This window comes from Haemaphysalis longicornis, unplaced genomic scaffold, assembly GCF_048455015.1.
Source record: "Haemaphysalis longicornis isolate Haplotype H1 unplaced genomic scaffold, Haemaphysalis longicornis Haplotype H1 scaffold_10, whole genome shotgun sequence".
Classification (NCBI taxonomy): Eukaryota; Metazoa; Arthropoda; class Arachnida; order Ixodida; family Ixodidae; genus Haemaphysalis; species Haemaphysalis longicornis.
This window is the reverse complement of record NW_027526204.1, coordinates 137,215,393-137,240,475: the sequence shown is the minus strand read 5'-3', so window position 1 is coordinate 137,240,475 and position 25,083 is coordinate 137,215,393. Positions and strand designations below refer to the sequence as shown.

Genomic DNA, 25,083 nt, shown 5'->3' with positions numbered 1-25,083 from the left:
CCACGAATCCTTAACGAAAGCCCAGGAAAGAATACTTAGGCTGCTTCAAACGAATACGTTTCCCCACTTGACGAAATTGCGCCTAATGCACCCGACCCAGTACTCCGCTCTGTGTCAGTTTTGTGGCGAACCTGGCACGCTCTACCATATGGTGTGGGGTTGTCAGAAAAACCCCAAGTTGGACAGAATTCCTTGTCCGTCTTATGAGCAGTGGGAGAGCGTGTTGTCCAGTTCCAGTCCGGAAGACCAGCTTCGGTTGGTTGAAAGGGCTGTCGCAGCTGGCACCACGAATGGGGTCCTGAAATGAGGACACCACTCCACATTTTTTTTTTGCTAATAAAGAAGTTTATTCTCTCTCTCTCTCTCTCTTCGTCAGCTGCTCCGGTGGCCGTCTCCACGTGTGGATCGCTGGTTGGTTCTACCCTTGAATCATGGCGCATACTCACGCGGGGGATTGGCCAAGAGGCTGCCTGTGGTGATTACGCTGTCACCCGGTTTATTTTACAGAGAGAAAAAATAAAGTAACAGAAAAGATTCAAACAAGAAAAAAGAAATCTTTGGGTATAACAGAATAGTCAGGAGAAAAATCACAAATGAAGAAATAGCTGTCTAGCAGGGCATCCGGCCTGTCGCCGCAACAAAGGAGTGAAAGGCGAGCGCAACATCTCTGTGGTAATCTCCTAGGACGGAAGCACTCAGGGAAAGAGCAACGGTTGTAGATAACGGGAGATTAAGCTGAATAAACGTGTATTCGAGGTGCGTGCGTCGCAGAGAGGAAAAGCTGCGGCAATTTAAAAGAAGGTGTTCCACAGTTTCGGGAGCCTTGCAGAAAGGACATTAAGGAAACAAAGTCTGACCAGCTTTGTGTAGATAAAAATTTAAAGGGGGGAATTCTGCATCGAAATTTCGTGATTGCCACCTCGCATTTACGAGATTCGCAAAATTTAGGCTTCCATAAGTGAGAGAGGCGACACAGTCGGATAATGAACGAAGGGCATCCTGCCGATTAATTTGTAAAACTTGAAGGCGCCTCAACCTCGCTCCAAACAGAAAACTGTCAATTGAACAATTCACGACGACAGGACCCCCCAATATCCAATTGGCTAATTGGTCTACGAGTTCACTGAAGATTATCCCTGCGTGACCAGGTACCTACACTGAAGGCTTGACAGATTCGTTTCGTCGTCATCGTCTTCGGCGCGGCGGAACCGTGGCGTGCCGGTCGCTACACGACGACGACGACAACGACGACGAAGGCGGGAGCTCCTCGTGTGGCGCAAGCCTGGACGACGCCGGGCGGTCGCCGCGAGGCACGCGTTCACATGCGCTCGGGGTTTTCTGTCTACGCCAGACGAATTTGCGTCGGCCTAAACAGCTCTGAATACCGAGCGCACGTGACAGTCAGCGTTAGGGCAAACAGCCTCACCGATAAAACGACTGTCGTCTATTCCTGACGTCACTCGCTCCGCGTTGCTAAGGGCAACCACCTTCGCTCATAAAACTAGTAACCGCCGCGGCGCGGCGGCGGCGGCAGATCTCCGACTCTGCCGCACATATGGGTGATGGAGCGACCAAAGAAGATCCGGACGCCCGATGAAGAGCTAGGCGGCTTATCAGGTAGCGCGCCGCACTGCCAGGCGAGAATGCAATCTTTCCAAAGAACAAGAAGTATAGTAGTGCCGGTCTTCAACGGCGAGGGAGCTCTCGACGAAGACTTTGCAGCAGTGGACGATGAAGTATATAAAGACTGAAGCGTGCACTGTACAATAAAGCACATATTTACTTTGAGTTTGATTTGGGCTTCTGCTGACCAGCGCCATACAGGGTAAATGGTTCCGAGTGACTTATATGGCGCTCGTTCAGCTTAGCTTAGCGAGACGAACACAGCTCTGCGGTGACATAAGGTTTGCTCCATTGTGCAAGTTGGCTTTGATTATTTTCTAGTGCCAATCCCGAGGTATATAAAGCATTTGTGATTCTGTAAAATTCTACTGAACATCCAAAATACACCCAATTTCGGACTGCCGATTGGACATACTGACCATGGACGTACGGTATGTCCATTGGCTTTGAAATAAACGTCCAGCGGACGTCCACTGGAGCCGAAATGGCCGTACGCTTGACGGCCTACGGACGTGTGGTGGTTGCTTGGGCTGTGAATAACAATCTGAGCGCAACGTACATGCCACTAAAATAGTATGGCTGCGATATATTACGGAAGCCAGAGCCAGTTGTTCCCTTGAAGCCTCCATTTCGAGGATATTTCAAAATTATTTTAGAGTACTTAACTTTGCGAAACAATTTTAGCAGACATGCTTTAACGAGATTGTTACCAGGAAATGGTATTGTAACGATACTTTACAAATCCTTTGCAAAGTATGTGCTTGTTAGCACTAGAGCCACTAGATGAAGCGTAGCTTATTTAGTGGCTCTAGCTAGCAATTGAGTCTTTTATGACACATGCACTCTACACACGGGGAGTAGATTCACTCCCCGGTGGAGTGAACGTCATTTACCATTTTTAGAGCCAATATAGCCTCCCGCAGTTTAAATCCATGGGAGGGTATCTTGACTCCAAATATGGTATCAACCCGTGCGAAGCAGTGACTGACCCAGAAGTCACGCACTTTTCTTGCGCGTACCAACTTTGCTGGACAGAAAGCTCCCGCATGGGTGCTCACTGCTTGGCACTTGGCCCCACTGACAGATAAGGCTGCGTCCATACTACTGTTACTGGGAAAGTTTTGGGATATGCGCCGCCAGCCGCGCTAGCAGTGGTGCCATTGTTAAGTAAATATTCATTTATGGTGCACAGTTTTCTTTAGGCAGAAGGTTTGCAATAAAACAGTACGCGATAATAGGCTTGTTAGTAGTTTTCAATACAAGGGCTCATATGACATTATAGGTTATGCCATTTATAAATAATTTTAAGTACTTAGCATGCATCCGGCGAGAAGAACCATCAGCCTCGAGCAGTAAGAATTGCATCGTCTTCAAGCGGATGACGGACCATTCATACGCCCTGGCAAGAACCCCTGGAGAGGAGTGCCGCAGCTTTATGCCTCTGAGGGTGCTACTTGACTGACATTAAAGCTACTCCCCTTTGCGGCGTTTCCACCATGCTGTGCTACAATAATGGATTCAGGTGATACAGAGTAACTCTGGTGTTTTTCGTCGGCGAATAAACTGTCGGGTAGCATTGGACGCACACAGCGCAGTGCTGATAACAACAAAACAGTAAACCCAAAAAAGTATACTACTATCAGCACTCCGCCCACGCAGATGTTCCTAAAATAACTACTGTTAATACCAAATATAGACAAATATTTAAAATGCCGATGGCTAGAATTTAACGTATTGTCTCCTTTTCGTGAGGCTGGTTGGTAGCAGTTTTACGAACCCCATCCTCTATTGGAGTACATGTTCTAGAATATGTAATTAGGGCGGTAACAAACCGAAACTGCTGAAGCTCAAGTTCTACAGTACTGTGACAGACATATTCGATCACAGTAGGTATTCATTTAATTGTAGTTTTTCTGGGAGGAGGCAGGAAGGGGCATGCGCTACAGCAAAGGCCAGAAGCAAAGTTATTCCAAACTGTACTGCGCAAACAGTGGCGCATTCAACTGTTTTGTAACTAAGCCTGGAAACAATAATCATGTGTGCTACATTTAAATTATTATTGTTATAGATCCACCACAACTATTTTTTAAAGCAAAGTTTTCTAGGTCTCTCTGATGGCGGTGTAGCAACCAAAATGCACTGCAGGAAAGCCAACCTTACACAATGGGAGGGCACGTGATGATGAAACAAGGAAAAAACGCTCCCTGTGGTCATTCAACTATTTTGTAACTCAGCCGCAAATAATGACTGTGTGTGCTAAATTAAAGTAATTGTTATTACAGGCCCTCCACAATTTGCAAAGTTATGCTTCTAGAACATACTGCAAAAAAAGCGAACTTTACACATTTCGAGGGGGCATGATGACGATGAAACAAGTGCTCCCCATGCTCGGAACCAAACCTGGGTCCTTGGCATTATGATGCTGACGTCTATCCGATTGTGCCATTCCAACAGAGTTGAAGCAGTTTGCTTTTTGTAAGCGCGTACTCATAGCACGCAATATCTCATCCTGCTGATCATGCCCTTTCACACGTGTAACTCTGCTTTCGCCGTAACTTTTGTGGACAGCGGCAACAATTTTTACTTGTTGCAGCCCATGTTGATTAGTTCAAAGACGCCTATTAACCCCAGGCCGGGAGCAAAAAAAAGTTGTGCCACGAATGTGTGTGTAGCCCCCCGTCTTGGTTGTTTTGCATTGTTCAGTTCAGTTGTTTTATTTTTCCCCGCAAGTACAAAGGGTGAAAATTACGCCTCGAACTTGGAGTTATGGATGGGCTAGTGCCACCGTACGCTTGCTAGGAGCATTGGGTTGACATTAAGAATCCAATAGGGATGGGCACAACACCGTGGGCATTGAAAAAATGGAAAGGGCTCATGCAACACCCTTCAACAAGCAGTGGGCTGCTGCCACCTCAACATTTCACAAGCTGTGTGCAGCCTTGCAGATGCTACGCGGCTCTCAACCAATCCACCCAATGAGTGCGCTGAAGCTGAGGAACAGCAACAACAGGCCCTGGAGCCCTGGAAGAACACTTCTGCTCCCCCATTGTGCAGGTGTATTCACTCTGGTAAGCCTCGATGAAGACGAGGACACCGACCACAAGTTAGATCACACAAAATGCATCCCGACCAGTCAGGCTTACCTCACACACTTGACTTCTGGTGGGCCTCGAAGCTTTGGCTCTCTGGCACACAGTTTGTGAAATAGAATGGACACCTCTTGGATTTGGCCGGGACTCCCCGAAACAGATCACAATAGTTCAGTGCAGGTGCACCACCATCCTGCCCTTTTTCATCTGCTTCTGCACCTTCTTTCTTGGAAATGCAGGGAAAGGCGCAAACTCATTCTGCACTCCCTGCACCGCTGGGAAACCGAAAAGTGCAGCCGCTGCACGCTGCACTCAAAAATCGAGGCGAGTGCTGCAGTGCTTGAATTAGTTCAGCAAATACAGCTAAACTGAAGGCAGTGCCAGCAAAGCCGCTGCCTCGGTTTGATGTCATCGGCATCCGTTTGTGGCGATCAGCTGTCATTCTGTTTGTAGAGGGACAGTGAAAATTTTTGCACACACGACCCAACTAGTCCTAATGGAATAAAAGACCATTATTTAAACGCCTCCTGAAGTTGTTAACCCCTTTTTCACCACTCATGTAAATCTTTTCTTTATTAAATTATGAGTCATATGATGGACGTTTGTGGCTATACTTGAAGCTTTATTGAAATAATCACCACAGCTAGCACAAAAATATAAGCGACGATTAAGCTCCTTAAAAATAACTCGGCTATTTCATTCAGCTTACTAGGGCTTCATTGCTGCTTCTTCAAATTTCCTGTTGAGCCACACAGTCCAAAGGTGGCCCTATGATCCATAAGATAAGCAAATAATTGCAAAGCAAGATGTCAGAGGTGCAGGTTTCACTTGTGCAAATGTCTGTGCAAATGAATAGGAACATATCTAATGAAATTCGATTTGCTTCTGCTATGACTCACTGGCTGGCGTCATCATGAGCATTCTGTACTCATCTAGTGAATTCCAGGGGGCCACATGCATCGCATATAATAAAACGCCATGACAGGCTCTTTAATGCTTGCACTGGCAACAACCATGCTGTTTATAAATTGTGTCTCTCCCGGGATGATCCCGTCGTTGAATTTGTGTGCATCGTCGAACTGACTAGGCCAGGGAACTCGGCGTCATGCACAGCTGCTGCACACAAGTGTGAGACCACACCGTCCCGCATGGCACTAGGTGCCACCAAGGGGTGCCGTGTTGCTGAGCGGGAGGTCTAGTTCTATTTCACGGTGCGACTTGGGTCGCACCAGCAAGGCAATCTTGGCCGGCCCGCCCTGGTCGCTGTCTTCGACCACAAGGTGGACGGCACAACCGGAGCCGAGGAGCTGCTTCTCGTGCGCCTCCGCCAGCCTGTTCACGACCTGCCTCTCCACTTCGTGCTTGACTGAACGGGCGCCATAGTGGACGTTGTATCCGTCGGCCAGCAGCTCGACCACCCGGCGCTCCCAGGTGAGGTCGATGCCGTGCTTGGCCTTGGCCCGGGCTGTCCAGCCCTCGAGCTCCCTGGTGACCAGCGCGGTGAGCTCCTTGCGCGAGAAGGGCAGGAAGTAGACGATCTCGTTGATGCGGCCGAGGAACTCGTCGCGGCGGAAGTGGCGCTTGAGGATGGGGCGCACCACGCGCTCCTTGAACTCGCTCCGGATGCTCACTTCCTCCACGCTGGCCTGCAGGCTGTGGCGCTGCAGTGCCAGCAGCTCGGCGTCCCTCCGCAGGTCAGTGGCATGCTGGGCGATCTCGTCGCTGGCCAGGTTGGAGGTCATCACAAAGATGGCGTCCTTGCACACCACCGTCTTGCCCTTGCCGTCGGTGAGCCGGCCCTCGTCAAACAGCTGCAGCAGCACCGTCAGGACGTCCGGGTGCGCCTTGTCCACCTGGGCAGAAAAAGAGGCAGGAAGAGCAGCTGAACACCTAGGTAAAGTGTTGCGGTTCGCACACTCGTCTATATGTCTATACTATATAACACTTGCACTTAGTACCCTTCAAAAGTGACAAAAACAATGCTCATGCTTCGAGTCACCCTCTGAAACTGTCCTGGGCCATACCCTAAAGCTGAAATAACTTACTGACAGCAGAGTTGGCTTCGATTTGGCCATTGTGCTTGCTGACATCTAGTTCAAACTGCCACATGCCTACCTCTTTCGTTTGACAGTGGCAGCTCACACCATGTGCACTCAATTGCTTGATTTACAACTGACTCTCGATAATCCAGTCACTTAATTGGAGTTTTCAGTTAACTGGAAGTGATGTGATGCTCCCAGCAATTTTACATAGAATTCAATGGAAGGGATTGCTCGATAATTCGAAGCTAGAGCCCATAGGTTAATTGGAAGTTATTCTAAATAAAAAGCATGAAATGACTGTCCTCTTTCAATAAAATTCAAAATTTTGAAGCGCAAAAACAGCACCATGTTCTGTACTGATTTCCACTACATCGCGACTATCCACTCTATTTCCACTGTACCGGCAGGCCAGTTGAGACTCGCACCAAGTATGCACCTTTCTTTAGAGGTTCTCAACCCCTTTTTATTGTTGCAGGCTTCAATTTTAGAAATAAGCCTCAACTATAGTTGGAAACCTGTGTCATGCACTTGATTGTGCCATGAAAGTCAAGATTCTGAACAAAATCAAGAAGGGACACCTGTTACGGACTAATAACAATGATGTTATTGTGCTTTTTTGTTTAACTGGTGGTTCGGTTAATTGAGAGTTTATTGCGGTGCTCCTGGACTTCGTATTAACAGGAGTTGACGGTCTTAGGGGATAAGACAAGAGCAACTCCAGTGTTCAGTATTTCCCGCACTACCAAAAGAAAAGGTGCAAGACTGGATGAAAAGTGCAGGGCTGGTCTGGCACTACAGTGGTGGATAACTGTACCAGGAATAGCCCATCGAACCGAACCGAAGAAACCTCACCCTTCTCATCATAAATTGCCGAATCTTTCCAGACGCAAAGTACCAATTCCTAGGTTAAAACCATAGCCTTTCATATGGATATGTGCTACATGTAAATCTTGCATTAGAGTTTAGCTGAGCCGCACTTCAGTAAGCGTCCCGTCATTTATCGCAGAGAACTGTTCCACCCATACTTGGCATGATTTGCCAGAGAGAGAGAGAGGGGGGGGGGGGGGGGGGGGGAAGAAAGAGAGAGGGAGAGTGAGAGGGAAATTGTACAGGAATTCAAGTATTTTGTCAATAAAAAAGTGGAGCTCCGAAAGATTGATTTGCCAGGCATATTTTACAAGATGAGCAGGAAAAAATATGTTGCCCCTTTTTTGTTGATTTTCACATCAGGGGTAAAAAGAAGCCACGTGGCAAGCCAAGCCAAGTAGGAGAGGAACGCTTCTAGCTGCTATGGCGGCGCTCACAACAGCAAGTAACTGCAGCAACAATTTGCCTCTAGGGTATAGTATTGCGAAATTGTACTGTTCAAACACCCTAGGGTGGGGCAAGTGGGGCACCCATGGAGGAGGGAGGGAGCGGCCCCACCTCGTCGAGCAGCACGACCGCGTTGGGGCATTCGCGCAGCCGCTGGGTGAGCTGCCCGCCGTCGTCGTGGCCCACGTATCCGGGCGGCGAGCCGATGAGCTTGGCCACCTCGTGCTTCTCCTGGTACTCGGACATGTCGAGCCGGATGAAGCCCTTGGCCCTGGTCGCGCTGCCCCCGTGCAGGTACTCGGCTATCTGCTTGGCCAGCTCCGTCTTGCCGATGCCCGACGAGCCCAGGAAGAGGAACACCAGGGGGTGCTCCTCGTCGAACCAGCCCAGCTCCTTCCGCCGGATGGTGGCCGCCACCAGGGCGATGGCCCCCTCCTGGCCCACTATCACCTGCACACCCACCACCCCGTGCTTTCACCACAAAAGGCCTCTTCTACCCTGCACCTGTTCCCTCATGAAGTGTTCACACCGTGTACCTCCTGCCCTTTAAGCCTTCCCGGCCTAACCCAAATTCTCAAAACCCGAGAGAGAATTCCATAACCCACAAGCTTGCTTTTCATCCTTTCAAATGGGGCACTTATCACGACAGCACACAATACCACAGTTTGCACAAAACTGCAAGCAATGGGCCTTGTGCACTGCAGTTTCATGTAAACACGTGGCGCCACCTGGTAACGGCGACGGCATTTTTTTTCAATGATGAAAATAAACATATACAGCAGTTCACTATAGGGCCAGTCGGAACCAGCAAATTAGTATACAACACATCACTGCGTTTTATTAGTTTTTATATCAATATAAATATTCCACTTACCAGTTGTGCGGGAATACACGCTAAACTATTTCCTTTTCTTTGCAGAAACTTACTCCACCTTGGGGATTTCCCCTAAATCTGGTCAATCAATAGTTTAAAAAGCGCCACTTTTCTATTAAAGGAGTACTGACACGAAAATTTTGTGCCACTTTTATTGCTTTTATCGATGCTTAATGGTCTGGTGAACCTGAAACACCACTTAAATACTTCAGTGCGCGATAATTAATTATATTGAAGGGCCTGAAAATCGTTTGTTTCAAATTCCCACGCTTTCATCCTAAAAGGCACATACTATGACAGAATCCCGGCATGACCTCACCATTTTGTGCGGATGCCAAAACACTGCGGAGCGTTGCGCTGCTGAGCACGAGGTCGCGGGTTCGATTCCCGGCCGCAGCGGCCTCTTTTCTGATGGAGGCGAAAAGCGAAAACGCCCGTGTGTACAAGATTTTGGTGCACGATAAAGATCCCCAGGTGGTCAAAATTAATCCGGAGCCCTCCACTACGGTGCACCTCATCGCCTGCGTTGCGTCGGCGCGTTAAACCCTACAATCAATCAATCAAATCAAAACAGGTTAGGCCAACAGGTTAGGTGTTAGGCCTACCATTGCGGCGGAAATTCGATGACTGCTTTCAATAAAAGTCTCAATGGCGACTTCTACTGCAATTCCGGGCTATATTATCACTTTATTTCCTGTGTGTGGAACTTTATTTTTGCCAACACTGCCTTTCTGGGCAGCGGTTATGCCTGTAGCTCTGGCTACGAGCACCCGTTTGCGAATGCGCCGGCTCTCCGCTCGCGGGGCGGCGTGCGTGAAGTGACGTCATGAGTTTTTGACGAGCGCTGTCCGCATCACTTCTTTTGGCTACCACGGGGTGATGTCACGCTCATGTCCATTTGCCGAGTGCCGCTCCGCGTGCTGTTCCGTTGGCGCGATAAATGAGATCCAATTAAAGTTTGTTCTTCGCGTCCCAGGCTGCTCATATTTCAGCCAGGGTATTTTGTTGAGTAAAGGAAGCGAACTGTGCAATAATATTGGCGCCGAAAATTGGTGTCAGTACTCCTTTAAAAGCCGACAACAGTACATTGATCATGCTTGTGACAAAAGTCATGCTGGTAATATAAATAAAGCTTTAAAATAAAAATAAAAGAAACGTAAATGTTCACGCTACATGGCGACACAACAATAAACAGATGGGCACACACCAGCCACAATTCAGAGACTCGCATCTGCCGTTATATTCAAATGACTCTCAAATATCTCAAACATATCGTCCTGCACAACTTGTATAGGCCATTTCATCCGTTAACCTTCAATACGATCAGACCATGGTCTGGGCTGTGTTGCGTATGCGCAGTTAGATCACCCTGTCGACTGCGCCAATCATAGATGCACAGTACAGCCCACTGGTACAACGGTTGCTCCCAGGACGAAGAAGTTAACTCTTTCGGGACCGCTCCATAGGCCATCGATCCCATATGATCGATGGTTTCGCGAGCCTGCAGAATACAAATTTTCGCTCGATGGAACACCTAGCGACATCTAGGAGATAGTTTGAAAACTGGAGTTTTCATTTCTGTGAAGTTTCTTTTTTTATCGCCAGGTGGCAACGCATAAGATATTTTATTCTGACGGGCAGTGGTTTCGAATGTAAACAAACATGGCGTCCTACTCGCGCGAGCGCGATAAGAAATCCGCCTCGTCTCGTCTCGCATATCTTCGCCTTCTACTGTTGATTTTAACGATGAGAGTGGCAGTGAAGAGTCGGAATGTGGCTTTAGAGATCGGATTTCAGCTCGAGTGAGGATTCGGGTGTCGATCAGCCTGTAACATCAAATCGCGCTCCAAGGTGGGTGTTAGTTTCAGTTTCAATTGGCTCTGGAGTAGGTTTGTGCGCTCGAAATATGTTCTATCTGGTTTATATCTGTTCGCTAGACTGTTAACTACCTATGGTGGTGATCTCCTGCCACCAGCGCAGAAACAGATCAAGTTTTCGCCGAGATGAGAGCCAGGCGTGTACCTGGGCGACGACGTAGCCAAGGCCTTATTGCCAAAGAGATCACACACAAAACAAAAAAGCAGTTACACCTAGCCGCATAAAACTTTCGCGATAAATAAACAAAGCATTGTGTTGGATTTTGTATATCCTGAAATAATTTTATTCTTTTTTAATGTTTTTATATTTGCGCTTTTTTCTATCTTTTTCTTTAGTTTTTTTACGAAGTTCTTACTTTCAGATTTTTTCATGGTTTTGTCGTCAGCGTTGTAGTAAAACTTGGTATTGTATGTCAAAGAACATATAATTAGCTGCATTTTGGTATATGCTAAGGCAGGATGGTGTCTTTGCTTTATGTAATAAAAAATTTGAACTGAGACCTCCCTTTTTCATCACTTTTTCCGGCGGTCCCGAAAGAGTTAAAGAGGTCTGTAGTTTGCGTTTCTGCCCCAGTAGGCCCAAGGAAACGAGTTCAAGTGAGGCTTGTTGCGCAAAATATTTTGGCTGACAAAGATAACATGCACAAGCCCAACTACCTACACTGGCATGTAGTTATATGAACATCATATACAACTCTATCAGCTTTGAAACAAGCTCCATCATTCCAAATGGCATTTTTTTCATTGGCACTACAAATGCGAGAGGAACCATTTGTGGAAAACTGTGCCTGTGGCTAGGTCGAGCAATACAAGGGTAAACAATACTAAGTTGAATAAACGTACAGAGGCTTTCCCAAAAGCTTCCTCACCGGCATCTACGCCCAAAAATATTCGCATGTTAAGTCTCCATTTACCAACCAATGAACGCATTAAAAAAAAAAAAAGCTTCAAGCTACATTTGAGCTCATCGAACGAACAATTATCGCAGTTTCAGGTAGAGTTTTGCTGCGCAGTTGTATTTTCAAAAACCCGTGCCTACAAACCTGAATCTTCGGGCTTTTGAAGCCATATATCCAGGGTGTTGCAATATACACACAAACATTTTGTCAAAATTCCACATACACAACGGACATCAAATCACTACCTGGCACCAACAAGGTACAGGGGGGGGGGGGGGTCTACACAGGAGAAATTTACTTCTACAAGCACCGTGAAAGTCGCATTGCCGGCCTTCTCTTCACTAAGCTGTCCTCCAACTGCTGAGTTATGCCAGTTATGCCCTGACCGTGATCTAAAGCTGAACAAATCAAAGATATGAAAGCGTTGCTGGTGGCGTCGGGACATTGCACCGTCATTTTATCCTCTCACAGGGCCCAGGGGCCCCACAGAACACGAATTTTGCCATTGGTGGAGTGATCGCGCCTTCTCTCACATTATTGCTTGCAGAAGCGATGCACACACACACACACACACTCCTCCACTACTCTCTTTCTTCTGGTGCGTGGGCTCGTGGGTTTTCGTCTTTTTATTTTGATCTTTTATTTGGGCAGCACCGCTGGTCTTTAGTTGAAGCCGTTGTGAAACGACAGCATGTTTTTACAGCACGGAAACAATCATGTGCTTGCATACATTTGGTTTTGTTGTCTTGAACCACTTTCCTGTTGCTCTTGCGAAACCTTTTCACTTTACTAGAATACCGTTTGGCTGTTTGTATCGCATTGCAACAGAATAGCGACCATTCATTCTTTCTCGTACTAATATTTGTACTGTGCCAACTGTGCTGAATGCGATGCTGCGGAACAAAGAGGTTATGTCTTAGTTGTCCGCAAGATGGCGCTGAACACAGCACATCAGTGTCTATTGCAACTGTTCCGTGAAAATGCATGTTTTCCAGTTTTTAGACAACAAGAGGAAAAAGCTGTAGCACTGCAAGATAGCCCAAGCTGTGCTGAAAAAGGCAACAATTAGCAGTTCTCCAGATTCCACTTAGAACAAACCTAACTATTTTTGATGGGGGCACTGAGATGACAAAGTTGGAGAAATAGCTCCCCCCGTTGACTCGCCACGGTGGCTCAGTGGCTAAGGCATTGAGCTGCTGAGCCCAAGGACACGGGTTCGACTCCCGGCTGTGACAGCTGCTTTTCTGATGGAGGCGAAAAGCGAAAACGCCTGTGTGTTCGAGATTTCGGTGCACGTTAAACATGTCCAGGTGGTCAAAATTAATCCGGAGCCCTCCACTACGGTGCGCCGCATTGCCTGTGAAGTGCCGGTGCACTAAACCTCATAATCAGTCAACTCTTTTCCTGCAGCATCTTACATCACAAAGGTCTACCTTTCTTGAAACAATGCTCCTGTTTGGTGCAGCAAGCACAGATCTATTCACTTTGCCCATTTTCTATGTAGGCTGCGACCCGCCCACAGGAATAAGATAAACAGAAGCACCGGATAACATTAAAGCCATGGTCACAAGAAATTTCTCGGTACATCACCCAGATGGCAAGGCTTAACCTGTAGCGTTAAGACAGCTTGCCACACTCTTTCGCTTCCTTTATTGTCACTTTGACCTACCAGTCGGTGACGTGTCATACTGGTGAGGAGGACAAGGGAAGGGAAGCAGTTACAGAGACGGCAGCTTGGCAGAAGGTGCAGCCAAAGGACAAAGCAAGCAAAATGGCGGTCGTGTATCAAAGGCACGTCTCCTAATTAAGGCTCCAAGCGAAAAATGCCGAGTCAGAGATGCCGACAGGGCCTGGCCCCCACCTGCTTGACCCTCTGCTCGAGGGGAAAGCGGCGCCGCTCCTCAGCCTCGCGCTGCTTGCGCGTCTGCTCATGCCGCTCGGCGTACTCCTGCAGCAGCTTGCGCATGCTGGGGTTGCGGCTGTAGTCCACCGGCCGGTGGTTCTGGTCGTTGGCCAGCGTCGGGTCGGCGCCCTTCTCCAGCAGGGTGCGCACCAGCTGCGTGTCGTCCGTCAGCACCGCATAGTGCAGCGCCGTGCAGCCCCGGAACGACGCCCGGTTGCTCAGCCGGTTGCTGAACTCATCCTCGCGCTCCACCAGCACCTGCACGCCACGGCGTTTTATGATAAATAAGCTCCAAAAACCCCTAACCCTAGCTACGGGGCACGTCGTAATGGGGCGCTCCGGATTAATCTTGACTGGCTATCGGTAATCTGCACCGAAATCTCAACAAGTGGGCGTTTTCCTTTCTTGCCTCCACCAGAAGAACCCACGACCTTTGGCTCAGCAGCATGATGCCTTTGCCACTGAGCCACCCTGAAGGGCAAGATCAAAGCACTACTTTAACCTCAAGCTTGTACATCTCGTAACTTGGAGATGCATCTCGAGTAGCTAAGTTATCACCAGGCACCATTTTCAAGATCACTAGGGTTAGAATGGAATGGAATGGATGACTTTATTACAGGAGGAGGCCAATAGGCCCTGGAGTGGGGCACGGGGAAAAGGGGAGGGGAAGAGAATAAAACTATGCGTGTGTATGCATGTGTCTTTCTTAGGGATGACCGCTGTCAACACTCAAGAGAAACAAAACTTGCGCATACCTTTCACCCAAAGCTCTATGCTGTGTGCTAAAAAGCTTTGCTGGCCATCCACTGTCATGGAATGAAGCAGCAACAGGCTTTTTATTGTTTGTGCCACGAGACAAGGCTAGGTTATTCAGCATAATGTATCAACAAATAAAGAAGGGCACCCAGAAAGCGCACTTAGTATTTTCAAGTGCAAAACTTTTCCCGTTAATTCGTCTTTCCAGAGTGAGATTTCGCAGCTCTCACAAGCTGAGTGGCAGCATGCATGTCTGATTCTCACCACCTTTTGGCCTTCCGCAGAGCACGGCAGTAACACAAACTTTTTCACTTAAAGTGGGCCACTCAGTACATCTGTAGGGATGGGCGAATATTCGGTATTGTCGAATATTCGATCGAATAGCTCTCTATTCGTTATTCGCTTCGATCCGAATGCAGGCATTCGATATTTTCGAATTATTCGATGCTCCCGAATAGGCAGCTAAAAGCCAAGCTTTTTGGTCAAGCTTTCCGAGAGTTACCCCAGGCTTGGCTCAAGACCCACCAACGCGGACATTTCTATTATCAGTGCCGGCACTGCCGAGTTGCTGCCTTGCCTAGAGGTTCGACGAAGCTCTCGGCCGCCAGCACACTTTAGGTTAAAAAAAAAGGCGACACTGAAACGATACCGCTCCGAACATAGCGGCACCAAGCCAGCAGACTTGTACAGGCCGCCATTTTGAATAGGCATGCCGCCATTTTGAATAGGCTCGCTCAGTGCGGCAGTACACCGCACCAAGCGAGCCTATTCAAAATGGCGGCCAGCCACTTGCGCTTTGCTTGGCTACGGCCGAGGATTACTAGTGGCTACAATACTTCTTTTTTAGCGGAGCTGCACCTAGAGCATGTGGCGCAGCAGGCATTTCTTCATGAAAACTTGTGAATACAGCAAAGGAAAGCTGTGTGTAAGATTTTGCAATAAATGTTCAACTGGTAATAGTTTTACACAATGCTGTGCCTATGTGAGTTCTAATTATTAGAAAAAATTGTGTACATTAGTCAGGTTACAAGTTGCTCATTTGTCTTTGTGATTTGCAATGTGTACTATTCGAACTATTCGATTCGAAATTATTCGACCAAATCACTATTCGCTTCGAATTCGCTTCGAACCTCAAAATCTATATTCGCCCATCCCTATACATCTGCAGTGCTCAACTAATCATCAAACCTGAACTACAACTCCCATGTATTCATATGAGACTTCCAACCCAAGGGGAGCCCTCCAACTACCTTTAGCTAGCCAGTTTTGCAAGCACTAGGCTTTGTTGAGAGGAACTTCCCCTGGAGCCACTTCCCAGCAACCCTACGTGGCTTTCCTCTACTTAATGCTACTACACCATTAAAGAGAAAGCTGTTTGAGAGTCTCACCTCGAGTGAGTGAAGCTGCTTCTCACGAGCCATCTGGTAGACATTGCTGAATTCATCGCCAGCATTGATGTCGGCGCCAGCTTCGAGCAGCACCAGGACGCAGTCTCGGTGGCCGCTGATGGCAGCCACATGCAGGGGCGTCCACCCGAGCGCGTGCCGGCAATTCGGGTCCACCTGTCCGTCAGCCAAGAGCCGCCGGAGTTCCTCCGCGTTGCCCAGCTTGGCAGCACGCAGCAGCTTCTCTTCCTGGGCGCTGCTGCTGCCCTTGTTGGCCACCAGGTAGCCGCCCAGACCCAAGGGCAACACAGCAAGGCCCAGGTGCCTTTGCTGCCATGGCACCACAAAACGACGCTGCGTCAGCCAGGCACCCCTGGAAGCAGGAAAGGAACGCTACAGCTGCTTACCTATCCCTTTTCCCCCTCTCCCATAAACACCAAACTAATGCGGAGTGCACCCTAAACAAATGTTAACAGTGCAGACACACAAAGGACGAAGAAGAGCATTACACCACAAGCGCCTGTGGTGTAACGTTCTTCTTCGTCTTTCGTGTGTCTGCGCTGCTAACATTTGACATGAACCAACAAGCCCGACTGGTTCTTAGTGCAACATAAAGTCTTTGAACATTTTTTCACGAAAACACGAGCATATTTACAGCTGATCCTACCACCTGTCAATGATGCCTGTTGAATAACAAAGAGAAAGAAGATTGCCTTGAGCGCAGCCAGTGGGAGCTCGCTCCACTGGCATGTGGCTCAAGCAGTTGGTAGGTTCGCATCATGACAGCCGAACACCTGGTCTTCTCACTCCTTTCACCCCAATGCTTTAGGTCGGTGGTTCTCAACTTTGGATCCGAAACAGCTCCAGTTGACTGGTGAAAATGTTACAGCCAACTTCTTGCACTTGTTCTACCCACTCTTTTAAATGCAATGGGCTTTCTCACGCACCTTTTGTGTTTAGCAGACAAGCCAGCCTAAGGGTTTGTGTGTTCTGCTGAGAAGCCACAACAATGCACTTGCCCTGTGGAGAAGTAAACTTCTTATACAAAGAAAAAAGAAGAAAAAAAAAAACAGAAAAAGGACGAGGAGTCTTCCCTTCAAGAAAAGGAGTCTCCAGTGACTAACGTCCATTTCTGAGGGCCAAAATTCACTTGACGTACTGTCCCCATGTGCGAGACCACTGTCCCAGGCGTTGGTGGGTTCTTTCATAAATTGTGCACAATGCCAAAAGGAAAAAAAGAGGGGGCCACATTTTTACGAAATGTGAGACCAATTTTTGTCGACGTAATACGAATTAACAATAACTGGTTTCACACTGTTTGCACAAATAAGACCAGGGTATACAACGGCAGATGACAGAGAGCATTTGTACAACAGTGACCCATTGCGGTGGCTCAATGGCTTAGGTACTGCGCTGCTGAGTCCAAGGACACAGGCTCGATATTTTGCCGGAAACAAAGTGAAAACTCCTATGTGTCGGGGTGAACATAAAAGGTCCCCGAGTGGCTTGAATTAATCCATAGTGCTTCACTATGGCGCGCTTCAAAGCCAAAACTTCAATTTTGAAAATTTGTAGATATGACTAACCGTGGGGACAAAAGTGGAACAGGAGGCCTCACGAGACCTTTGTTCAAATGACAGCAGGCTAATGATGACATCACAGGGAAAGAAACGTAATGTTTGCTGCCAATTTAGGATTCTACCCTCATCACTCTCAGTGATAACGTAAATAAAGTGCAAGGCAAACAAAAAAAGCTTTTAGGCAAAATTCAGGTCCCTCTTACTCGTTCAAATGTTCAGATTCAACGACAAGCACTAGAAGTAACAACATTATCAGTGGTGACTAGAGTGAACGAGAAAATATTACAGCACTCACTAGCAAAAAAAGAAGAGAAAAATAACAGCCCCCTTTGTCCCCTCTGTATGATATAGTTCTAGTTAAGACCTATAAATTTTGTGCTTACACACGCCTGTTAAAACATGCCTTTACAGCAGAGAAGTAAAAAAAAAAAACCCAACAGTGAACCTACACCCCACTGCTTGCAAGATCAGAACATTACAGCTGCACTGTGGAGCAACTTAACCCTGATTGCGGAGAGAGACCAAGAGGACTGAGCATGAAAAAAGATGAAGCCAAATGAAGTGAACAAGGCCAGTGCTGTGCCTTCGTTGTTTCATTTGTCATCTTTTTTCGTGCTGTTGCCAAGATGTCCCCGTACCAACTTGCCCAGCTTACCAGTCTTTTACAAAACTAAGTTGGTAGCTGCCACATCCTCTCTCTCACTAAAATAATTCACAAGTGGGCAACTTTTCGTGACGATGCGAGCCAGACTGTTTCCACATTCTCCCTGAGTGTACACTCTGTCACAGTCTTGTTACGACAATGAGCCAGCTAGCCCGAAGACCGCTAGTTACGTCCAAAAGAAAGAAAAAATCACCTCAGCAGCAGCAGGGTTCGGACTGTGGGCCGGTGCAGCAGCCGGCGAGCTGGCTGCAGCCCCCGGGCGAGCGCTCGGAGCGACAGCGTGCGAGCCCACATGGTCCCCGCTCAGATGTCCTTGTAGAGGAGGCTGTAGTGGGGCATGCGGGCCTCGTCGATGGGGCAGGTCACCACCAGCTTACCCCGCATGGCGCCGCGGTACACCACCTCGACCAAATCGATCACGTCCTGCTTGGTCGCGAAGCAGCCCACAAATTTGGTGTGGTCGGCGCTCCTGCAATGCCACCCATCCCCGCAACAACAGTGCTGAGAACGGGAGTGGCCCTGACAACCCTTTCCATCTGTCGAGAAAACATTCACGCACAAAACAAGCCCTGATACTATTACAAAAGAGATTGCTCCCCAATATGTTTCAATTAGGCCACGCCAAAGTTTTTACGCCTTTCATTGCGAAGAAGCATCATAAACATAAACACCATCGGCATTTTCTTCGCCATTTTCGACTGTGTAAACATTTCATTGTATACACACTTTGGCAAAGCACAAGTAACTACATTCCGATGCACATGGACATTTAGAGTACGGCGCAAAGTCCGCAATCATGGGGAAAGCGCGTGAAATATTTCGTGCCCATGACAGCGACAGTGTGCTTATCCCATGGGCCGAGGAAGTTTTGCACACGATGATCTTTTTCACACCTCACTGTTCGTGCAGTGAAAATTTGGGCAAATGCACAAATCATGTAAAGCCGTATAAACGCTTGTCTATAACAACGATTTCAACTTCAACCAGCTACATCCGAAAACTGCCGAAACATACTCGTTCCAAACATGTCGGAGGCAAAAGCGAAGGGCTAAGACTTCATAATTCCGCAGTATTTTTATTCAAATCCCGCTCCGGCGGGGCAGGATAGGGCTGAGAGTACGAACGCTGTGTTATAGACAAGCCTTTTACCGGCTGTAGTTTGACACATTGTACACAGGGCGGAGCCTGAACGCTCATTTTATGCGGGGAACAGTCTGTGAGGGCGCCGTTCAAGCGCACGCGGTTTACAACGCTCCAAAGCCTCCCGTTCAACCCGCAACATGCGGTGTTACCCCGCTTTTTAAGAGAACAAGTCGGCGTTCCATCTTCTAATTATTGTAGCACTTACCTGCTACTATCTATTTTAATGTGCTGGCCGTTGAAAAAGAACACAGTGGCTGGCGTAATTGTCACGTCGAAGTATCGCGTATACACCGGCACGGAGTGGGGTTCCACGGCGTACACCTCTGCCATACGCGCCAGCAAAGGCGCCGCCTTGCTCAGCTGCAAAGAAAACAATGGGACGTTGAAAATACGTAACACGTAATCGCGATTTCGTCAGCCGCAGAGAAATTGTACCAGCGCGCGGACTTACGATGTCATCGATGCGAAGGCAGTCAGCTTCTTCTCCGAACCTTAGCACGAGCACTTTATCTACAGTTCCCTTAATAGCCCGATCAACCTCCTTCTTTGTAGACAGCTTTCTAAGACCGACACTCATCAATAGAAATATATCGGGAACGGAAACTAGAACTAGTCGAGGTCCACGTGTGAATGTCGCAAAGCAGCTGCAGCCGCGCGCATGAACAGCAGGTTATGTACGTTCTCGCAAATTTCCGCATGAATGCTAGTGTTTTAAATGCTGCGTTCTGTGTTCACGTGAGAGCGACGGCCAACAACTCACATGATGCTCGACACACGAGCAAGATGCGCGCAAGAAGTATCGAATGCGGCTCCATGCGGCTCGCGCACAGGCTCCCGTTGCGGCTTTCCTCGCAGACTGGCAGCGGCTCGAATGAAGAAAATATTGCTACCAAACACGTCAATAAAAAATTATTTTTGCTTTAAATAACGTTTAAAAATACTTAAAAACGCTAAATTTTTGTCAGTTTGTTACATAATAGTTTTTTAAAAGGATATGTTGCAATCGCATGGTGTTATTTTTTGCGATCTTACATTGCCTAAAAAATAATAAGAGGTACGCAAGCATGCGTTTTTTATTTTTTAATTAGAAAAAGTAACTTCAATTCGTCCTTCGTATTACACACCATTATCATCACTTCGGAGAAAAATGTGGCTGGATTCATCCATCAACGACTTCGCCGATTTCATTCCCTCATCCACATCATTTGTCTATCCTGTTCGCGCACTCGCGCATGTGTCTCGCGGCGATTTTGCAGTGGCGTTCGTGCTTCATGGAGCAGTTCGCGGGAGCATCAAACCCGCTCGACGCAATACATGCAAATTGTGACCTGTGACAACTTCACTAAATTCCCCTCTCCGCATTTGGAGGGCCCGTCGCTATGGCAGGAAGACCCACACGGCTAAGGAATGACAGGGCGCATCAGGCAAAACCCTACGAGAAACGAACGGTAAGCTAAGCCTAAAGGCGCATTAAACCCGGCATGCGTTTCATTACTTTTTACCTAGGCGGCGGAAATCCTCCACGTTCCATTTGCAGAGCACCCAAACATGTAGTAGTTTCTTCGCAAGTTTAGGGTGGAGTCTGCGATTAGTAATGTATACATTGTAGGTGATATGTTGGGCTAAAGCTGACATGCTAAGTTCTCCAATCCATTGGCGTTCGATCTGTTTCAAAGATTGTTGCATAACGTTTTTGGGGATGTGCACCCTGTGCCAGGTGCTTTGTCTCTAGAGTCTGAACAGCCCTAACTTCGAACCGATAGACGCAGCGTCTGCTTTCAGCTATCGAAAAGTAGGCGTCGAATCCAGTTATGTACAGTCAGTTTTCCTGTCATTGCCACAAATTTCATTGTTGGCATCAAAAAGGTGCTGACTCTAATACTGTGTAGTAGGCCAAGATTGAATGAAAGATTTAACACTTAGCAAGCACGCTCTGAGTTCGTACTCACGTGCGTCGTGTTGCAGTGAGCCCGCTACAAAGTGTCATCTGCTAAGCGACACCACATTTGTCGCGGCAGACCGTTTGTCAAGTTCGCCATCAGGTCGTCCGTCAGCTGTGTTTGTGCTGCAGGTCCTTGACAGTGCAAAATCAAGTCGTACGACCCAGTGCGCCTTAGTGAGTGACGTCTTGTTCAAGGCGTGTTAGAATGTTTGTGTTGTGCGCGTGAGCATCATCATGTAATATATATGAATTTAAAGGCAGAAAACTAAAAAAAATTTACGCGCAGGCATGGTACACTTAATCACGAACAATGGAGGGCGGTGTTTTCAGTACACGTAGAAATAAGCTACGAGAGTTAGGGACCAAACTTGGTATGAAAAGACCATCGGTTGGAGTGCGAGTATTTTAATTTAACCCACTACCACATCTGGCGCCTATTCATTCTGCCATTGCCTTTGTTTTGCGTGGCTGCCAAGCGCTGTAGTGGGCCAAACTGAAAGCTCCTTGCATGCCGTATGGTGTGCCCTTATTACCAAGGTTTCAGTTTGCTGTTGCTGTTGAAATGTTACAGAGCATAAATAACTCCAGGGGGTCCCATAGTCGAGACTGGGGAAGGACCTTGAAATGGGCCCTTGAATTCCTGCGGAGCATACATCGTCGCCAGGATGTGTGCAGTGGGGGGGGTTTGTTGTTCATGTTAGTATCTATCAAGCTTGTACATAACAGCATGACTGTCAGCCACTCGATGACGTGAATGCCACAGATAAACGCAATAGTCACAGTTTTAATGACGACCAAAGAAAAGCGCTCCATGGTAGAAAACGAGCAGCCCACATCAGAGAACAAACTCTGATGGAATATATCAAACCTCAGATTGATAGGGAGGAGTGTACTTGGACTAGAAATGTAAAGCCGGTTCAACATGGTGCGAATTCAGCTTGTTACAGAATTTTGTGTGCGAGTTTGCAGCTGTGACACTGCTCATGCGGCAGAATGATCTATTCTCATTGCTGTGTCAAATTAACAAATGTTTGGAATAGTTGAACGTGTCCTGTGAATGCCACTTAGCATTTGGAAATTTGTCGCAGCAGTGAAAATAGGAAAATAGACCGTTTTGCCGTACGGGCGGCACTGCAGCTGCGAATTCACACCATGTTGAATGGGCCTAATATGTAAAGCTGACAATCATTGGACTGTCAAGATAACGGAGTGGTTACTGAAAGAGTGGACTAAAACTAGAGGAAGGCCACTAACTCAATGGAGGGGATGAAATTGGAAAATTCGGAGGCAAAGAATGGACTATGGCATTCAAGACAGGAACGGCTCGAGCAACATGGTATACTCGGTTACAACTCAAGAACGGCACCACCTCATGTAGTGTATCACTCTGCCAAAGCGCCGGACCCGTGACGTCAGTGCGCACGCGTTTTGAAAGGGGTTTGCTATGAATGCGTGATATCGTCTGCCTTGTCTCACGCAGTTTGTTTGTCGTCACTGGGGTCGTTTATGAGTATATTAAGTTCAAAATATCACGGGAACGGCTCACGTCATGTTCAAAATATTCCCAGTAACGCCCTACTTGCGCCGCGCGGAGAAACGTCTGGCTACGGTGATAAGGCACAGCGGCACTTCCGGTGCCGTTCTTAAGTTGTCACCGAGCATAGAGGCCTTCGTCCTGCAGTGGACACAAGTGGCATGGTAATGATGAGGATGAAACAAAATAAGGACGACAAAAAAAGTTGTCTAGTCGTGGACACCACAGCACCAACTGCCATTTTGTCCTGCCAGCACTGTGTGTTGCTGATGGGTGCACTGTGCATATCGACAAAATACAAGAACATCTGTGAAACACCAGGGGCCCTATTCTCAACTGCACAAATTGCCGGCAATTCGCCATGTTTTTTTTGCGTAAGCACGACGTAAGCAATCAGTGACGTGCGGCACCTAAAGCTATGACGACATGCACTGTAATTTGATGATTCACTCATAAAGATCGCAACCAAGGTATCAAATATTGTGCAAGAAAGATATAAAAGCACTTGGCATGTACTATAAAAATTAAGACAGTAGCTGAGGCTGACAAGAAAAACACATTTCTGGAGGTCAAAATTGGCGTCAACACCACAAGGCGATCGAGTAACGTTGATCCAAAAGCGAGCGAAAGGCGGATGTCCAGCTAAAGAACATCACACAATTTTTTTTACCGTATCTATTTATTTCTTTCAATCGCTTTTAGTAACATAGCTGGGCTCTCTGCTTCAATGCAAGCTTTGTTGCGTTATCACTTTCCCTGCCGCCACCACCGCCACGCCATCGTCTGCTGCTGTTACAAGTTTATGCCGTGATCACAGAAAAAGACGGCCGCGACCATCGCTTCTATGACACATAAGAGCAGCGAAGTGCTACGCCTGATAACCGCGGAGCGCACCGATGTCGCCGATTCACTCATTCGTCAATCTCGACTTCAATCAGCGCTGTAATAAACAAAAGAGTCACTTTTCTTTGTTATTTTTCTCTTGAGTTCGGTAATGTGACCCAACAGCTTACTAGGACGAGTGTTGACGAATGCCACGCATCGGGTTCTCTTTGTCATGGAGAGGCTTGTACTGCCCTCTTATGTTGCGGTTACGCCATACGAATAATTTTTATTTTATTGCCAAACATAAAAGCAAAATACTGTGTGTTATTTGTATGCTCCATGATCGCTGACTTGGAAGCAGTTGAAACTATAATTTGTTTCGGTAGGAAACATGCTTTAAACAGCGTGCATGCGAAACTGCGCCTGCTGTAAATTGGCGGACATTTCGCAGCGCCGAAAGCTGGGGCAATTTATCGCCCTATTTTGTGACAAAAACAGCCGCCATTTTCAAGCTGTTACGTAGCATTACGTCACTTTTATGCAGGCTGAAGTTCCCAATGCATGACGTAATCGTTCCCGCCAACTGTTTAAATTGTCATGCCTTCTCAGCCAATCACAGAGAGGGCGTGTATTACAGGAATTATTGTTGTTGACAGGCCTACGTTGTCATTTCTAGTGCTTTTAGTCTGGTTTTTCATTGCCGGCCAAGAATTATGCGCTTTCAGTAAAGAGAAATAAGGCAAGCTTTAGAACTGGTGCCCGTAAACGTCAAAATGACGACAGCACACACAACCGCTTTGTCAACCGGAAGCACGTGACCAAAATTGAAAGCCAATCAGAAAAGACTTCCGGCAAATTGCTGGCAATTTGTGCAGTCGAGAATTGGGCCCCAGGGCTTGGTTCCAATTAATGTGAGGTTTTCACTGCCGTGGTTGCCATAGGCTGGCGCATCTGACTCCAAATCTGACATTTTCGCAGTATGTGGACAGGGTGGCTGTTCCGCACGCTGCGTTGGCATCGGCTGCTTTCTTTTTTGGTCCTCCAGGGGATTCCGCATGCCTTTTTTTCTGTCTCTTTCATGTGTAATATTTGTGAGGGGGCTTTAAATGCCGAAAGCATTGAGTGGATGTATAGGGGAGAGGGACACAATCATGCTTAACAGGAACAAAATCTTCCCCATGAGCTGCAATTAACCCTTTACATAGTTGAGTAAAATCGACAGTTGGGCTAGGTGGTGTTGATACATCGTTAAGTAGCGCTTGGGACAGGACGAAGAAGAGACGCGCACGACGGCGCTATACAGGGCTGCTACCATCTCACAGACGGCCGTTTGGTTAACTTGTTTATCGCCCACTTTCATAGATGGCACTGCAATATCGCTAAAGTTAAGGCCCCTAATTTTAGGGACCTTAGCTGAACTACCGGTGTTCGCACTTTCCTTCTGGTCGGACTTCCATACCTGCTGTATATTTATTAGGGTTCATACTAGTCATTTCCTAGAGGGTAAGCTAGGACTCTACAGACGTGGTCACATAAGGGACCATGCCGCCTATGTCACTCTGTCAGTGTTGTGTCAGACAAGTCCAGTGCATTCGACGGCTGTGTTAGGTAGTGTCAGCCGGCAAAGTGCTGC

The 25,083-nt window shown here is 47.5% G+C and overlaps 2 protein-coding genes across 3 annotated transcripts in view; one reads left to right on the top strand and one right to left on the bottom strand.

Moving 5' to 3' along the window:
- Window positions 1–5,676: 5,676 nt before the first annotated feature.
- On the bottom strand, window positions 5,677–18,449 carry LOC144159423 (mitochondrial disaggregase-like). The gene is made up of 5 exons (XM_077690902.1): window positions 18,200–18,449; window positions 15,766–16,135; window positions 13,580–13,879; window positions 8,180–8,518; window positions 5,677–6,565 (listed from the first exon to the last, which is right to left on the bottom strand). The coding sequence occupies exons 1-5, from the start codon at window positions 18,298–18,300 to the stop codon at window positions 5,867–5,869; spliced, it is 1,809 nt and encodes a 602-aa protein (XP_077547028.1). The 5' UTR covers window positions 18,301–18,449; the 3' UTR covers window positions 5,677–5,866.
- Window positions 18,450–20,349: 1,900 nt separating this feature from the next.
- Window positions 20,350–25,083, top strand: part of LOC144159420 (uncharacterized) — a 35,441-nt gene continuing 30,707 nt past the window's right edge. Inside the window, exon 1 of one of the 2 annotated variants that reach the window (XM_077690898.1) lies at window positions 20,350–20,597. In XM_077690898.1, coding sequence (XP_077547024.1) covers window positions 20,529–20,597 — 69 coding nt within the window. In that variant the 5' untranslated portion in view covers window positions 20,350–20,528. The remainder of the gene's footprint in view (window positions 20,598–25,083) is intronic. The other variant, XM_077690897.1, reaches the window with a different exon arrangement.